Here is an 18,084-nt window from a genome sequence, read left to right as displayed (position 1 = left end):
ATTGCTCTTGTTGGACTTATTACAAGCAAATGGTAATTAGCACAGTTTGCCTTCAAGTCAGATTATGAGATAAAAACAGCTGAAATAAAATGTTTAAAACAAATCTCTCACTGCAACCGAACTGCGCATGCGCGAAAGTGGTTTAATAATGGGAAAAAAAGGTCACGAACTCTGACCCTCCCCATCAAATATAACATGCAGTTATAAAATATCAATTTATCGGAGACTGCGTCATCCGACCAAATCGTTCCGTGGCAGGTAAGAAATATTTCTTATTGAAGGTGCGTAAGGAGGTCTGTGAAATTCATGCGAGGAGCCATTAATACAGGAAGGGAGGGAGTGTTCACTAGGTCTACAGCATCGAGGCAGCCATTAGCTACCGACCAGCTAACATAGCTTGTTAGCATTGTCGCCCGGAGCGCAAAGCAAAAGCCAAAACAACAAATCACGATCCAAAGTACGTAGCGTTAATAATGATGTGATATGTATAAGATTGTATCGATGGTTCGTTAAGTGGCTTAAAGCTCCGTGCATGACTTATAGCTGTTTTTCGGTAATGGTATTTATTGACATGCTAGCTAGTCAACAAGTTTAGCCATGTCAGCTAAGTGTGTTACTGTTAGCTGCCGTTAGCTGCGCTGCTAGCTTTACTAACTAGTCTCCGTAAACTACATCATTTTAAAGTCGCAACATTGATTTAAATCTGAACGCGACAACTGTGTAGCACGTTCACGGATTGTCGGCTATTTCGTTGAATTGCAATCCGTATCCGGTGCAAGAATTAATGAGAAGTTGCAAAAATCCGCAAAGTTCCGCTGTTGACGGCGAGCCGACATCATGGGCCTTGAACTCTAGCATTCTTTAACCCTTCAATGTTGACCTTTCACCCACAGGAAAAGAAATGCCTTTATCTTCCGCATCGATTTGAAATGAATGTGGCTGTCAGGAACTTGCTTGGTTACAACTGCGGCTTTCATTTATTTTCACTCGACAGTCATTTTATGTCGCATTTATAACAAGGCCACCATTAGCACGGTTTCCTGCTAGCGCCCGCTAACGCTACCTTTATTAGCACGCCTTAATTTATTACCCGCAATGTAATAAATTAAGACGTTTGTAGTTTTCCTATTTCACTACGACTTACTTCGGTCACAGCATTGTTTCCAACATGTTTAAGACGCATCGTTCCAGCTTTGATCAGCGATGTATAGTTTAGCTAAACTGAGAAGTCGGCTAACCTACTGAATAATAAGTAATATCAGTGTTTGATGGGAGATTTATTAGTTTTACTACGCGTTGTTCAAGCTCTCGTACATTAGTCTGATTAAACCAATTAAATTAAATGGTGAGGTACAAGTCGTATATATATATTTTTAACGTTTTGGGTCTGCATTCATTGCAGATCTCAATCGTGCAGCATATTTAAGCACAAGACAAGTGAACCAACATGTCCCATGAAAAATACAGGTCATAGATCGATCCCCTCACTGTAATTTAGTGTGGTCAATCTCACATAGACCACTTGGAAATGAATACTTATCCGTGGCCCCTGATGTCAAAAGAGCTTTCCTAAAAGCTGTGGTCAAAACATTACAATTTATTCCTTTAAAACATTTGATTAAACAAGAGTGACTTGCTATTGTAGGAAGTGACTTTTCCTTGGATAAGTATCGCGCTCAATATTTGATGACCATAAGAAAAGTTGAGGGTAAAGTCAGATTTATTCTTAAATGTATATTTCCACCTGCTTTGATAAGTTGTAACATGTTCTCTCTACAGGTGTGCATGTCTCATGGGGCGCTGATGTGAACAGCTTTGGAAGAAGGTGTGTGCAATATCACAATGGATGGACAGACCCAGAGGATTGAACTCGTGTCATCCGACAGCAGCATGGCATTAGGACAGAGAATCCAGGTGACGTGACGACCTGTCCACGACTAGAAGCTGTTAATTCTTCATTTTATTTTGTATTTATTTTCAAAAAGCTGAAGATTTGATTGTGGAAATTAATCTTGCTTTTCTACATACATTTTAAATGATATATCTTGCCACCCTGTATTATATTATGTTACCGTACATGTTTTTGTATGTCATAAAAAAAATAGCAGCTTTACACACACATGTTGTGCATATAGACTCAGCACATTCTAATGTTTTTATTATAGATTGTAACTGATCATCAGACTGGCCAGAAGATCCAGATTGTCACAGCATTTGAGCCATCTTCCCCTGGAAAGCAGCAGTTTATTCTAGCAAATGCTGACTATTCCCCTGGTGGAAAGGTGATCCTGGCCAAACAGGAAGGCTCACCCAACAAGGTCATCCTCACCAGTCCAGATGGCTCTGGAGTAAACCAGCTCTTGTTTGCCTCCCCTGAATTGGCAGGGCAACAAATCCAGGTATTCCCAAGTTAAATCCCAGTTACTTCATGGTCTCACGACACTAGGCATTAGTATATTAGTAATTCTAAACTTATTACAGTTTCCGCTGTTTCAAATGACTTGTTTTGTTTATTTGTTTTTTGTCAGTTTGTGACTGAAGGGTCAGACCAGTCTCTTGTAAAACCAATTGTGGAATACTGCGTAGTCTGTGGAGACAAGGCCTCGGGTAAGAATTATGTTTCATTTGCTCTACCATGATTAGTTGGGAGTAATAGACATTTGCAAGTAATCACCAACTACAAAATCTTTTGTCTCTCAGGGCGTCATTACGGAGCTGTCAGCTGTGAGGGCTGTAAGGGCTTCTTCAAACGCAGCATTAGGAAGAACCTCGTGTACACATGCAGAGGCTCTGGGGAGTGTTCCATCAACAAACTCCACCGGAACCGCTGCCAGTATTGTCGACTGCAGCGCTGCATGTTTCTGGGCATGAAGCAAGACTGTAAGAGATTGTAATGTTATCAACAAACAGTTGTCAAAATGCTTTTTAGGACTTGCGTTGATGAGGTGTGACCCCTGTGCTTTGCATTTAGCTGTGCAGTGCGAGAGAAAGCCTGTTGAAATGAACACCAGAGAGAAATCCCTCAACTGTGCAGCGTCCACGGAGAAAATCTACATCCGCAAGAACCTTTGCAGCCCTCTGGCTGCCACACCCACATTTGTATCTGACAAGGAAACTGCTAGGTATAGAATATAATATATCAAATGGTTGAGTTATGATGAATAATGTCTTTGGTTTTATATCACATGAAGCTCTGTTTTCTCTAAATTCAGGTCTAGTCTGCTTGAGTCGAGTATGTTGCTCAACATTGAACAACCCTTCTCCAAACTGGAAAACACCATCTTGATTCCAGCATCTCCTGAAAAGGTGACACCAGTTGCGTTCGACTCGCGTTTATGTTTCCTGTGGAGCGGTTCTGCCCTTGATATTTGTTCTGGAAGTTGATCAGCGATAAGCAGAGCAGATTTAAATGAATTGTTAATCAGGCATTCTGACACCGCCCATTTCCCCATTCGGCAGGATGACCCATCTCAAGGTGACCTCTGCACTCTGGCGAATGTTGTGACGTCCCTCGCCCACCTCAACAGGAACAGGGAGGCAAGTGACAGTGGCAATGATCTGATGGGAGTTGAAACGCTTAGCAACGGGGATAGCTCCATGACAGACACCCAAGGAGATGAGCAAACGGCGAGTGATATCACTAGGTGAGGGAGATGTCACGAAGAATGAACAGATTTGACACTGACCAGTGGAGCATTTTGATTTTTTTTGATGCACACATTTGAGATCTGCAGCCACATTGGAAAGAAACAGGACGGTTTCCTCCCAGCCGTCACAAAACCTTAATAGAATTTCCTGGAGGGCCATGTGGTTTCTGGCTGGTCTTAATTAGATTCACCGACAGTCAGCCAGAACTGTTCCATTTGCCGGAGATGTGCTGCTGTACCTTAAGTTGTGTTTATATGTTCTGGTTTACTACATTTTTCTTGTTTCTTTGGTGGCTATAATGTACAAACCCAGTTCAGATGCTCTCGATTAGAAAATCATGCAGATATATTTAGAATGTGAATTTGTAAAGAAGAGTAGAATAATGAACAAAATACGACGACTACCTTGTATTTGCTATTTTTTTTACATTTTCTTTTATACCACGTCACACCTTATCTGGATTTGGATCGTTTCAGATTTCTCAATGGAAAAAGCCCAGCGCTTTTGATGTGGACTTCTTTGGTTTTTATTGTGCTTCTCGTTAGAGCTTTTGACACCCTGGCTAAAGTGCTGCACCCCAGTGACGGCTCGGCGGGGGAGTGCTTGGAGGCCACAATGCAGCTGATGAAAGGGGACCAGTCCGGTCCTGTGGTGGAATTGGACGGAGCTCTACTCTCTGATGGCCATTTCCATTTTAAGGTAAATAAGAGCAATAACATCGATCCTCAGGATGAAATCCAGCTGAAACCAAACCCCCTGAATGTGTTACTGAGTCTGGTCATCACTCCATTCATTTTCTCTCTCTCTCTTTCTCTCTCTCCACTTCATCTTTTCTTTCAGCTAATGATGCCATTGCCTGTGCCAGAGTACCTCAATGTCAACTACATCTGTGAGTCGGCTTCCCGGCTACTTTTTCTCTCTATGCACTGGGCTCGCTCTATTCCTGCCTTTCAAACCCTTGGGTAAGCTGTTGTCGTTTTTCCTCTGTATTTATTGCAACATATTGGACCTTAAATATTATAATTTGACAGGTGATACTTTCCTTATGTTATGTTGTCTTGGTCTATTGAAATGAATTCTGATTTGTTTTACAGTGGTCAAGACAATGACATTAACTTGATGAAAGCCTGCTGGAATGAACTGTTTGCCCTGGGTCTGGCACAGTGTTCCAGCCTTATGAATGTCGGTACCATCCTAGGTGCCATTATCAACCATCTGCAGACCAGCTTACAGGAAGGTAAGAGTCCTCGGCTCTTGTCCGCCTCCAAGGTTTTACACTTGAATGAAACACAAAGAAGTCCACGCAATGTCTTCCGACAAGTTACGCCGCGCGGTTCTTGATATCTTTGATGCTTCTGTGACGCAGCTTGTCTTGATTTAGCTTTAAACCTTTAGACGCTGACCTAAACTTGTCTGTTTCGTGTTGTTGTTTTTTTGGGTACAGATAAACTGTCTCCAGATCGAGTGAAACTAGTGATGGAGCACATCTGGAGGATGCAGGAGTTTTGTAACAGTATGCTCAAACTGTCCCCTGACTCCTATGAATATGCCTACCTCAAAGCCATCGTTCTTTTTAGTCCTGGTACGTAGGCAAGCACCGCTCCAAAAAATGAAGGGAACAAATCACTGGAGTTGAAAATTGACAGTGGAAACCACATAATTTCTTTTTTTTGATCAGTGTATTTTAGATTTTGTGAGAATGCTCCCTTTGAGGACGGATTCTTAGAATGGTGTCCTCAACAAAGGAGTACAAAATGTGTGTAGACTCATGTCCGTCTGCTTTCAAATAGATCACCCAGGCATAGACAACACCCTACAGATAGAGAGATTTCAGGAGAAGGCCTACATTGAGCTGCAGGACTACGTAACCAGGACCTACCCAGAAGACTCCTACCGGTCAGTGGGCTTTAGCTGCCGCTGCTAATGCTAGGTCATTCACACTGTTGATCTACTCGCTACGGGACATGTTTAAAAGTGACGTTCTCCTTCCCCCCGGTGACTCTCAGGTTATCCAAGCTGTTGCTGCGTCTTCCCGCCCTCAGACTGATCAGCGCCGCCGTCACGGAGGAGCTGTTTTTCGCGGGGCTCATTGGCAACGTGCAGATCGACAGCATCATCCCTTATATCCTCAAAATGGAGTCCACTGATTACAATAGCCAGGTGGCATCCACGGTGTGACGCACCTCGCAGTTTGATTGCACCACGGGATTGTGAATCCTTTCTAGCCGACCAATCGGAGTGCTCCACGGAATGATCACTAAGTGGTCAGAACAACCCTGTATTTATGACTCTGCATCCAATGGGAATTATTATTTTTTGTTACCTTGAGTCCTGAGGAACCAGACGGTCAAACATTTTTCACAAAGAGGACAAAAAAATTGAATCAACTCCAGGCCACTTCAGGAACGAACCCTTGAAACCTGCATAGTGGATTGCGCTTTTTATTGTACATAATATTTTATGCTCGTGCCCCCCCCCCGCCACTCCTTTTTCTGCAGATGCTGTTGGAGGAATCATATTTTTTTCACTGCTTTCATACATTTTCCTGTCTTTTTTTTTTTTTTTGCTAATTATTATTAGGAAAAAACTGCTTGAATTTGTTTGTGAAGGTCCAGAACCTTTTATTTCTTATTTGTCAGTCTAAAGGATCGGACAGCGTAGCCGTCGTCGTCATTTAAAGTCTGACTTAACCGTGTATTAAGGTTTGTGTATAGGATTCACCAAGAAGGCAACAACAAAATAGTACTTGATAATTCATGGATTCTATGTTTTGGACACATACGTGTAGACAGGACATGATGTTTGTCATTGGAAAATAAAAACAGCTCTCATTAGTTTAAAGATTTATTTTATATATGTCTATGTACTTATTTTTTCCTGTCTTTAACACTTGCGTTTTGAGTTTGACGGCTTTGGTCTGAGTAGCTTGAGCTAATCTAATTTTCTTTACCAGAAAAATCAAGCATCCTGAAAAGAGGAAAAAAACAAATCAGATGTCAAATTTATTTTGCAGTGCCTGTTTTTCTCCCTGGTTTGTTGTACTTTTTTTTTAATGCACATCACAAAAAAAAGACGAACTCCTGAAGAAATATTAAACCTTTTTATTCCAGCATTCAGACCAATGTTGATGGAGTAGTCCAAATATTAAGTCAACAAGTACACAGAGGAAATCAAACTTTGCTCTTTGTTTAATGTCCCTCCTAGAACTGAACTTGAACTCACAAACTTCTGGTCTTTTTTTAGGCTTCAGCTCTGGAGACGTGTAAACGTGTTTTCTACCTGTTGAATGTACAAATCCAGAATTCCACTGTGGCTTTTTTTCTTTTTCTTAGAAGCAGTTTGGAATCATCTAGATGACTTTGTAAAGTAAAATCCTGCAGTGGATCTTTGTATAGAATAGAATAGAAAGCCTTTATTGTCTTTGCATAGTGGATATACAAAGAGATTAGGAATCCTAATCTAATCCAGACTGCGTTTAAATAACCACGTCAACACATGTCGGCAACGTTACTTCTTCTGTAAACACAGTAGACGGTTTGCTTGTTCCTTTTGAATTAGTAATTCAAAATCTGCATCCGACTCCGGTGACTTACTGTTTTCTTTCGTGTCAAGTGACGTGTGGGAGGACGACGCTGCACCGTGCTGTGAAAGGGATTAGAGTTGGACTGTTATTAGCCGATCAATATTTCATTAGGCTGTCCCCCACGTGGCATTGGGGGACAGTGACTGTAAGCGTTCTCTTGCTGTATGACTGCAGCTAATTAAAGGCACTGATAGGGACCATTAAAACTTGATGACCACCTGGATGCTATTGTCTGCTGTCTGTGCCCAGCAGCTTCTTTAATGCGATTCTTCCACAGCTCCAACATATCTCTGCATCACCTGTAGACACCTGTCTTCAGTGCACGTCAGCGTATGATTCTCCAGACGTCGTCCACCGCAGGCTGCAGAAACAAACACTTTCTTGTCCACAAGTAAACAGGTTAAGTGAGCTGTGATGCAACACAAGCTTTTTTTGTTTGCAGCACTTGCGGATTAGTTCAATTAGTGCCAGTTTGACTGTTCCCATGGCCTCTTGGGGGGGTCGGCGTAGGCTGAAGCTGCAGCTTATTCAGGGACTTTCATGCAAAATAGAATTGATTTGAATTTGAAATAAATGTTATTTGCTGAAACAATATTTTCATTTAAATAGTAACATGCATTTCTCAAAAGTTACAGGTCTGTCAGACTTATTTAAAAAAATAAGTTATTTAAAAAAATTGCACATGTCGCTCCCCTCCCTGGCCACCCGGCGCACAAAGAGGAGGAGTTTGCGTTCACACAGTTCTTATCGCCGAGTGTGTGTGTGTGCATGCGTTTGTTTATGTGTGTGTGTGTGTGTGTGAGAGAGAGAGAGAGAGAGAGAGAGATTAAACATGGATGCGACGTTAGGCTTGAGTTTGTAGACTCCCCATCTGACAACCAACACGGAATTATTATGCCGAGCGCAAACGTGTCGGTGCGAAGTTTAAGTGAAGTAGAGAAATACCTGGAGCGCCGGATGGTGAGTGTGTTCTTTGTGTTTTCTTTGTGTGTTCTTTGTGTTTTCTTTGTGTTTTCTTTGTGCTGTGATAAAGACGCGTCTCTGTGGCGTCTCTCGATCAGCAGCGCTGCGGGCGAGTCCGACAGCTGCGTCGCCCCGGAGCCGACAAAGAGCCGGGACGTGTGATAGCTGCTGAGTGATGCGTTCACGGACATGTCGCAAGACGCGTGGAAGCTTCTGCCGCTGACGCGCCGAAAACAGGGCGAATGTTCCATGTTGATCGATCTCATTATCATTGTATCGATTATTCGGTGGTTTTGGTCATGAAGTAGTGAGAGAGAGAAAAAACGTTCATAATTTACTTTAATCAAGTGAATTGAACTCAAGCAATTGATGAGTTTTTTTCCCCAAATGCTGAATAATTTCATGTTAAATGTTTCCCCCTTTTTATCTCAGCTGTAATTAGAATCGGGGCTTCATGTTGGTTAGTTTGTAGAGCCATTAAAATAAAAAAAATAAAAAAAATCAATGTAAGTTCCGCAGAAGTTTGAATCACAACAAAGAGTCAAGTGTGACAGAATCCCTCAGTTTTAAGGTGATTTAACTTTTTTTATTTTGCTTTAGTCTTTGCCATCAAGGTTCAGGTAGAGATCACGTGCTCGTTTGTGTAAGAGACCGTTCCATAAGAAGACAATAGTGGCTGAAGTAAATAAATATGTGCAGTTCATCCAATGTTGTGTTATATAGTATGTTGGGATGTCTTCACTCAGACTGAGATCGAAGGATGTCTGTCCTGAACAGCAGCAAGATATAACCCCCCCCCCCCTTGGAGTGCAGACAAATGATGACCCTGCTGAAGCTGATGAAGTTAGTGACTTTTGGAAGACAGATAATGGGAAGGTGGAGGGTTGCATGAAAGACGGAGGTAGGTGGAGACACAACTGCCACCATATAGTACTATCACAGATAGTACAGATTTGGAGTCATTCGCATTTGTGTGAAGTTGAGGCATTGTGTCCAGTAAATAGTTATATAATAGTAATATCGTCTATAACACAGACTCTGGACAGAGCTTCATGTTGGGCTGTGGTGCAGCAGGGCCTTGATGGCTGCCACCAACAGTCTCCAGGGGGGGAGGATGATATTTTGAAAGCTCCTCAACCGGGTTTGCTCCTGCCAAACCTCCTCTGCTGACCCCGTTTAACACGGACTTAAATCAGGGCTGTACTTTCGGAGTACACAACAATTGTATGCAAATATCGTTGGCCAGCTTCTCACACATGCAATCCGACACTTGCTACGTTACGACTGACACAATCTAAAGTGACACGTCTGATCACCCCCCCCGTACTTGATCATTTGCTTTTTTTGTTGTTCCTCAAAAAGCCGTTGCGCAGCAGACATAGTGGGTCAGAGGCCAAAGATGATGCAACGATTCCTGTTTGAGAAGCTCCTTTCTTCAACCTGTCTTTGGCCCTGAATGGACGCTGGATCTGCTCAAATTTGAACGCAAGTCTGTCCTCTGCCGAACCTTCTGCCTTTCCAACAGTGCCTCACACTCATCAGCCATCACATCGATATAGTTACTAACCTGTTAATATACTGTATTCTGCTCCGTGTGTGAATCCAATGCTTATGCCATTGGCTCTGCTCCCATTTTCACATTGAATACAGCATATTTATCTTAATTGAATCCCATTCTCCCAGCCTACAGGGGCAGGCGGACACTGGGAGTGTTAATGGGCTATTGATTCAGTCCGGAGATAATAACTGAAGACGTCTTAAGCAATTCATTCCTCCCCGACCTCCCAGGGATTAGTCATTCAGGAAATTCAATACTTCGGATTGTGCTGCTTTTCTTTTTCTCCCTCTTTCATTTTGATGAGTCGGCGAACCGTTTCAGAGGTTTTGCAATCAGATAGAAGCCACAGCAGCTGTGGGATGTGGAGGAGGAGATGTTGGGTCGGCTTTCTGATGTGCTTACTATCGCTTGCCCCCGCCACCAGCCTGGCTTTCTTCACATTTTCCCTGTGTGAGCTCAGAGTGGGAGAGTCTGCATCCATGCGGATCAGCCGAAGGGAATACCAATAAGCAGCACAGGCTCCTTCCCCACTGCGGTTCTGTTCCCTGCTGAAGGGATGGTTTTGTTCCATTTCAATGAGTGGCCTGCTCTATTCCCTTGCATCTGTGTATGCACAGAGGCATCGGCAGGGAGCATACCAAACAAAAGCCACCTCACTGTCCCGCTGCTCTTCGTCATTTTGATGCAGCGTGTTCAGAACGCTGCAAACACCTGCGCTTATAAAAGCGGGCAGGCTGCTGTTCACCTGCGTGACACGACCCTTACGTTTGTTAATGGATGGTTTCGCCAGATTAACGCCGCGAGTGTGAGTGCTCACAAAACACATATTCCTGTTTGCTTAAGGAAATGTCTGTTTTTTAATAACAGGGTGGGGGAGCCAGTTTAGCAGGCTCTTTGTGTGTACATGCTGCAACTCCTAATCAATATTTATTCTGCCATTACTCGGTATTTTAGTGCACACAGCCCTAAATCATTTGTGCATTTCCACCTCGGGCCCGGTTTTGGGAGTCGCTGCAGTGAACAAACGAGTGTAAGATCTGTTTCTGAGTCGCTCACTCGATAATTGATCCGAGGCCCAGCACTCCGCCCCATCTATTCGTTTCTATCAGCCGCTTTGACTTTGCCCTCAAAACACCGATTAGGCTTGAGGCGATTTCTGCACACAGACATCCCTTGTTGGGTGAAGATTGAGGCTAATGCAGCTGGATTTTTATTTGATGCTGTCCAGCGAGCATATTAAATGGGTCATGGTTGACAGACGCTGTGTGCTATGTAGGGCAGCGTGGGGGACGTGGGATGGGGGACGGGGGGGATCATGCAGGGGTGAGGGGTTTAGGGAGGCCTGCTTGGGGGCACAATGGTCTCCTGTAGATCGTGTTTGTGGAGATTACGATGATTGGGGTGATCATCTCCTGCCGTCATGTTCCTGTGGTTTTCTGTTTCTCCTCTCGTTTTCTGCGTGTCTCTCTTCTACACCTTTGACACACGCCAATAGGTGCATCAAACAGCAGTGGGCTTTTCGTCTTCACATTTCACATCCCAGTCAGTAAGCGCAGGAAGGACTTGGCCATGCTGCTCAAGCACCCGTGCAGGCAAACTGATTATCTATGAAAACACAAGTTCATCGAGCAACATCCTGAGGCGAGGATGAACCTTAGGTAGGTGGAAGTTTGACCCACCTTTACTGAGCTTTCGCCTCAGCCACCCCTGGAGAGCCGCATAACTATTCAGGAGAAACAGAGTGAGAAGTAGGGCAGCGCCACAGCAGATTTGGAAGGACATTTTCATCAGCATGAGGTTAATTCATTTTGCAAAACCACTCATCCGCAGAGACCCTGAGATTGCTGCAGCAGTCAGACGGCATGAGTGTCAGTAGAAATATGTTCATTAGACTGAAATAGCACCATTTTGGTGGCGTTTTATCAGGAAATAGTCACAAGACATAATCTGGGTTTGGGTTCTAGTGTGTCTATAAAACATCTGGGCTGTGTTACATGAGCTCTCCTCATGAATCAGGCCTCACGCTGCTATTTTGTTTTTATAACAAACAGCTTACTCCCTTCATTCCAGAGGTGGACTATGTCTTCAGCTCATCCAGAGGATTTCTCATCTCCAGCAACACTTGCTTTTGCAGCAGGCCTAAGCAAAAATGTTACCAGGCCCATATTTGATCGATCTTTTCCTCATCCTGTTTTTAATTATATCCTTGAAGTAATAAATACGATTAAAAAAAGGAAAAGACAAATAGACTCACAGTTCTGTACTTTGTGTTTGGCCCTAAAACGACAGGAGATAATGCGACAGAACATTTAGGCCCTGAAGTGATAGATTAGTGCTTGTTGCTATTGCAGAAGTAGCATGCAATCCAAGCCCAGCCTGCTCAAACAGGCGCCTCTTTGTGTTCGGTGTTTGAGAACACAAACCAGGGTAACAGGGAGCAGCTGACACGCTAGAATCTGGAGATTATTCATCTCCAATTCCTTTTGAATGGCAAACAGGTTGGACAAAATAGCAGTTTTACGATTGGACCTGATTGTTGCGTATGTTCTCTGGGAGGGGCAGGACTGCGATTGGATGCAGGGTTCTGGTTACTAGACATCAGGGCAGTGGTTCCAGACAGTCGCTCGCTCCATCAGTGTCCTGAGCACAGCAGAGGTAGGACATTACAAAGTGTGCTTTTTCTCTGCAAACAAAGAGTCCTGTGTTCTGGAAGGACAGACGCTAGAGAGGGGGGAGAGAATGGGACAAGGATAGAGGCAGAAATACCCCCCCGCAGTTTCTGTGTCACACTTAAGAGTGAGTGTTCCCTTGAATCTAGAAGAGTTCAGAGATGAATTCTTCCTCACTGACTCACACTTGCAAACAGGTTTGACCAGTCGATCGAGTGTGATGTCACAGTGACAACAGAAGCTACACGAGAAACTGGATGACTTCATTCCAACTGGCTTTTGAGAATGGAACAGCCTCGAAGAAATAAGTTTCTGCTACAGGCCACAAGCTTCTCAGTGTGTGTGTGTGTGTGTCCCGGCAGCCCGAGTTCCATCTGACAGTCACGCGGAGGAGCGTCAGTGTGTGGTGAACGCTGCCTGCATGCATTAATGAACTGCTTATGTAGTAATGTGTAACCATGACGTTGATGGTGATGTGGACATGCTAAACAGGATTGAGCCTTAAATCCATTTAAGTCGGCTGTGATCTATTTATTTGCCATAAACTAGCGGTGTCGCATTTGTCTGGTATTAGTGCAGCTTTGTCGAGACTGCATGTGGTGCCGGTTGCACGAAGATTTGCAGTACGGCTTTGTCTCGTTGCACTTCCTATCGTGACAATGGCGTCGTGATCAAATCGCAAAGCTTTAGTGGCTCGTTCGGCCATCGTGCATTCGCAGTGCCATTACACTTGAAGTGACACTTCTGTTCTGCAATTGCTACTCGAAAACCGAATTAAATTTCCCCTCAATAGCTTTCCTCTGTTTCCCTGCCATGGTGGAAATGGATTACTTGAATCTATTCTGTTTCACGTCCTCAAATCTGCAGCAGAATGTCTGATGTGAGGGCGATTCACTAGAGCCGCCATCGTGAAAATAGTCATTTATTATAAAAATAGGGGAGGGGGGGGTCTGGAAAAGGGATCTCCCGAGCCTTGTGGCCTCGTGTGGCATTAACACTGACCTACATCAGAGGCTCACGCTCCAGTTCTCTCACGCACATTAATAACTGTTATCTGTGCGCTATACTGTAAACAAACAGGATTAAACTCTTGCGCCTACAATGTAACAGACGTGTCCAATAAGCGCATTACAGTCACACCCAGATGGTCTCCCAGCGGCAATAGCGTAGAAGCTCAAAACGATTTACTCACTGCCGTTCTCTCGAGACACAAAGGAGGAGCAGCAGGTTTGCAAAAAAAACACCTTCCAGCTGAATGGAGTTACCCAAACGAGTCATTTTAGAGTGAAAATGTTCATCGTAATAAAGAACTACTTAGAATGTTTTTTTATTCATTTTTTTCTAAAATAGTGTATCGTATTAGTCATGCATTAACAAATCATTACCAAAAGGAGTGAATTTGAAAGTGGAATATTTGGTCCAATTTGAGATGGGATGAAACGTTTCTTCAGGCTGTCATTGGTCGTTTATTTTTAAAGTGGAACAGAAGGCTTTATTTGATCTTTTCCACATAATATCCATCAATTTTTGTTGTTGTTGACGAGATGACCTCAACACCCCAGACGCGTCCCCAGTGCATTGCGGGGCCTTCCACATGAAAGGTCTTCTCCTCAGAGTCTGAATGTTTAACGCAGAATCTGCATCTGATTTGTGCTTTTCCTTCCTGTAGGATGGAAGTACAGAGGGAAGTCCTCTGAGCATCGCTGCATCAATGCGTCGCGGTTCTTCAGAAAACAACTTGGACCTGGATCTGAGCGATGGGAGTCCTGGTCCAGCTCTGGGCTTTGAGTTCCATCGTAGTCGTTCTTGCTTGGACAGCTTTCAGCAAAAGATACTGAAAGTCACGGAGCAGCTGAAGATTGAGCAGACGGCGCGCGATGAGAACGTTGCTGAGTACCTGAAGCTGGTGAACAGCGCGGACAAGCAGCAAGTTGGGCGCATCAAGCAAGTGTTTGAAAAGAAGAACCAAAAGTCTGCTCATAACATCGCACAGATGCAAAAGAAGCTGGAGCAGTACCATCGAAAGATGAAGGACAATGACGTCCAGTGCAGCGCTTCACCTCACCGCTCCACCGTCAAACACAGCACCATACCCCGGGAGTCTCCCCGAGAGCTGCTGAGAGACATGACGGGAAGTGGCCGACACCCGACCATGGACAAGATAAAGACTATTGGGCCAGGGGTATCCCTCTCCCCGCCTTTCTTCTTTAGCAAGAGCAGAGAGTTTGCCAACCTTATCAGGAACAAGTTTGGCAGTGCTGACAACATCGCCCAGTTCAAGACCACGCTGGACGCCTCCTCACCGCTGCCCTCTGACAATGTAGGGAAAGGACTGAGCAGTAGCACCTCTATGGTGGCCAAACCCAAGTATCCGAGTGATGACGAATGCTCCTCAGGGAGTGCGTCCATTTCAGAGAGCAATGGGAATCCAGGAGTAACTGCGGAGAAGGCACAGGGGCAGCAGGCTGGGGAAGATAGCCAGAGCAGACTGGCCCTGAGCCTGGAGGAGGTGAGCGAAATCAAAGATGCCCAGAGCCAACTGGAGGAGGATGTCGAGGAGCTGAAGTCTCAGTTCAAGAATGAGTATAGCATTATCAGCCAAGCACTACAGGAGGAGAGATACAGGTGTGTGTGTGTGTTTGACTCAATCACATCCATTATCTGTGCATTACAAGGAAATCGATCTGTGCATTAAAGTGCCAGACACAAGGGTCAATGCCGCCATGCCGCTCTATTACTGTTCATCTAAAAAGCATCGACAGAATAGTATATACTGAATTTGCAGCGATGCGTTTCACATTAACATCCACAGAAATGCTTTGCATGGCAACACCTTTGAATCTGCCTAAATACATTTCAACCATATTTCTGCATCGTCTGACATCGACTGGCAGGTTTGAGCGTTTGGAAGACCAGCTGAACGACTTGACAGAGCTTCACCAGCATGAGATGGTTAATCTGAAGCAGGAACTGGCCAGCATCGAGGAGAGGGTGGCTTACCAGGCCCATGAACGGGCCCGGGACATACAGGTATCTAATAGTCAATCTATAATCCACAACAGCTCATTGCATAATAAAAGCTTCTTGTTTGAATGTAAAAAACTCTCTCTCCACCATCTCCGTGTCTTACAGGAGGCTCTGGAGTCCTGTCAGACTCGAGTGTCCAAGCTGGAGCTGCAGCAGCAGCAGCAGCAGTCGGTGCAGCTCGAGAGCCGCGACGCCCGAGTCTTGCTGGGGAAGAGCATCAACATCATGCTGGCCATCATCACCGTCATCCTGGTGTGCGTCTCCACAGCGGCAAAGTTCGCCGCTCCGCTGATGAGGAGCCGGCACCACGTGATTGCTACTTTCCTTGGAGTTTGTTTTTTGACCATATTCTGGAAGAACTGGGACCATTTACAGCACACCATAGAACGGCTACTGGTGCCTGCTTGACAGTAAAACGTGTATTCTTTAAAAATAATGGGGTAGGACTGTCAAAGAGGATTGGTTGTACAATCGTCAGGAGAGGCAAAAGCCGCAGTTTTGTAGAACTCACTCTATTCTTAGACTGAAATGAATCTCTGGGATTTTTCTCCACTGTATAGAACTTGAATGTGCGGCCGCTAACATTTTAAACTTTTATATTTAGCACTAAACTTTATTACTTCCCTAATGATTGCTCTGAAACCGCAGAAGACATAAAAGTCGCAGCAACATGGGACTCTTTCTCCTTTCCTTCTTGTTATCTTTGCACAGAGACAGGCTGGCTGTTTCCCTCTGTTTAACTTTATTTAATAAGCGAACTAATATGTGCATTCTGTTGATTTTTTGGATTATTGTCTACTAGTCCTACCCTGCGTGGCCTCTCGAGAGCTTTTCTATTCCCTGTTCCCAATGTTTCAAGTGCAATGTATTTAATTTCTAAGCACACTGTTTTAAAATGCATCTTTTAGGAGCGAAGTTTTTTGTTGTTGTTGCAGTAACAGGATATTGGTGCCGTGGGGGTTGGGGAATTCGTTAGGTAGTGTCATTAACACTGATATTAGAGATCCATAACCACTGAAGTCACTGCTGGGCTCTGATAAGACCAGCTGTCTCCTCTCTCAAGGACCAAAAATCAATCCCACTGCATTACCGTGCCAGCTCGCCATGGCAAGCACAATACTCACACACCCAAACAACATGAAAAAATCTGTCACTTTGTTGTGTTGGTATCTTATTTGTCTGATGTTTTCCCATTACTAACAATGTGATTGAGAACCGATGGTTCATACTGTGGTTTAGTTTGAAGAAAAATATAATGTTCCTCTTTTTAATGAATCTTAACGGCCTTCGGTGCTCCGGTGATGTGTGAGGAGCACATTACAGGCTTTGCATCATGAACGATGAGCCTATTTTGTGGACTGACTAAAGTATTGTTTCATGTGTGTCTTAAAAGCCTTGCCTGTGAGGATCTAACGTGAAGCTGTGGATCACTTTTTAATGTTTGAACGCCATAATAGCTTGTTTTGCTCCAGTTGTGATGTCTTTGAGGACATTTTACCAGCAGGATGACAGATCTGGTTTACATTTTCCTTGTTTTCTGAGTGATAAATCCGTTTTCATGCTTTACGTGCCTTCGTCTGATAGTTTCTGTTAAATTAAACAATCCTTTTCAATCAATCGGTGATGTTTATGTAGAGAAGTGTGTGTCAGTCCTCTTGTGAACTTGAGATGTGCTCATGGTGTGACCCTCCTCGTGCATAATCTCAGCTGAGACAGGCTTATTGATCAATCTCACACTGTGGGCAAACCCATTGATTATTTACTTCATCATGTGGCACTGGTGGTAAACATCTGAGCAGAAACTGATTCACGGCTCAGTAACAAAATATGGTTCATAATTATCTTTTTTTGGGGGGGGGGGGGATTTGAAAAACAGTTTTTTGTAATTTATAGTACCGGTAAGATATAAGGAATATTAACACTCGTAAAAGAGCTTTAAGCCATACCGCTCATCGCCACTAGAGGACGCAGGTGCTGCGCTGTTGACGCACCAGCTCTTGACTTGGAGGAAACGGCATCTCGTAAATTCACGTTGACAATGACGTTGAAAGCATTTTTACATTTGTTTTTTTTCATTTGTACATTTCATCAAAACTAACGCACATCACTCCACACAAAATTCAAGACTACAGTAGACCCCCCTGCTTTCGTCACAAATGAAGTGCGCTTCTAATTTCAGATTTTTGATTTGCTGGAATAATAATATACTCTGATTAGGAATATCCATTTGATAATACATTTGCTTCTGTTGAATAGACAAAGCCTCCAAAACTATTCATGCATTATTCCTGTCACTGAGCCACTGAGTTATTATAAAGTCCAATAGCCCAAGTCAGCAGAGTACAAACATTACCACGGCACATCACGCACACACAGACAGACACCTACAGACAAAATGAAGCTGATTTTGCAATATGGGTCACCTGGCATGCTTATCATCTGCTGCTGGCTGTCCGCAAGCACAGCAGAGATACAGGCATGCAGTGAGATATGGGAACAGGACCAGGGATGATGGACAGAACGCTTAACTCACATCGCTGGTGCTCACACTGTGTTCCCATTTATAAGAGCTGTTCTGTAATATCAACTTATTACATAGTAATTACTTTGTAATAACAGGGCAGGTTTCCTCACCT

At 43.9% G+C, this 18,084-nt stretch overlaps 2 protein-coding genes across 2 annotated transcripts; both read left to right on the top strand.

Moving 5' to 3' along the window:
* The first annotated feature begins 385 nt into the window (after positions 1-385).
* nr2c1 (nuclear receptor subfamily 2, group C, member 1) lies at positions 386-7,720 on the top strand. Its single transcript, XM_068738965.1, has 14 exons — positions 386-457; positions 1,780-1,914; positions 2,166-2,399; positions 2,529-2,607; positions 2,701-2,880; positions 2,972-3,122; positions 3,213-3,306; positions 3,460-3,644; positions 4,194-4,347; positions 4,489-4,610; positions 4,743-4,885; positions 5,093-5,230; positions 5,439-5,544; positions 5,655-7,720. Exons 2-14 carry the CDS (start codon positions 1,843-1,845, stop codon positions 5,824-5,826), a joined length of 1,830 nt encoding a protein of 609 aa, XP_068595066.1. The 5' UTR covers positions 386-457; positions 1,780-1,842; the 3' UTR covers positions 5,827-7,720.
* A 265-nt stretch (positions 7,721-7,985) lies between these two features.
* LOC137893556 (transmembrane and coiled-coil domain protein 3-like) lies at positions 7,986-17,048 on the top strand. The gene is made up of 4 exons (XM_068738966.1): positions 7,986-8,191; positions 14,091-15,046; positions 15,316-15,451; positions 15,554-17,048. The coding sequence occupies exons 1-4, from the start codon at positions 8,000-8,002 to the stop codon at positions 15,854-15,856; spliced, it is 1,587 nt and encodes a 528-aa protein (XP_068595067.1). The 5' UTR covers positions 7,986-7,999; the 3' UTR covers positions 15,857-17,048.
* Positions 17,049-18,084: the final 1,036 nt, after the last annotated feature.

This window comes from Brachionichthys hirsutus, chromosome 5 (genome assembly GCF_040956055.1).
Source record: "Brachionichthys hirsutus isolate HB-005 chromosome 5, CSIRO-AGI_Bhir_v1, whole genome shotgun sequence".
Classification (NCBI taxonomy): domain Eukaryota; kingdom Metazoa; phylum Chordata; class Actinopteri; order Lophiiformes; family Brachionichthyidae; genus Brachionichthys; species Brachionichthys hirsutus.
This window is presented reverse-complemented; position numbering and strand designations above follow the sequence as displayed.

Excerpts from the sequence above, each read along its gene's own strand:
- LOC137893556 (XM_068738966.1), top strand. The coding sequence starts at position 8,000 with ATGCGTTTGTTTATGTGTGTGTGTGTGTGTGTGAGAGAGAGAGAGAGA. Across the intron at positions 15,047-15,315 it reads CTACAGGAGGAGAGATACAG|GTTTGAGCGTTTGGAAGACC; the intron begins GTGTGTGTGTGT and ends ATCGACTGGCAG. Across the intron at positions 15,452-15,553 it reads AACGGGCCCGGGACATACAG|GAGGCTCTGGAGTCCTGTCA; the intron begins GTATCTAATAGT and ends CGTGTCTTACAG.
- nr2c1 (XM_068738965.1), top strand. The coding sequence starts at position 1,843 with ATGGATGGACAGACCCAGAGGATTGAACTCGTGTCATCCGACAGCAGC. Across the intron at positions 1,915-2,165 it reads CATTAGGACAGAGAATCCAG|ATTGTAACTGATCATCAGAC; the intron begins GTGACGTGACGA and ends TTTTTATTATAG. Across the intron at positions 5,545-5,654 it reads TACCCAGAAGACTCCTACCG|GTTATCCAAGCTGTTGCTGC; the intron begins GTCAGTGGGCTT and ends GGTGACTCTCAG.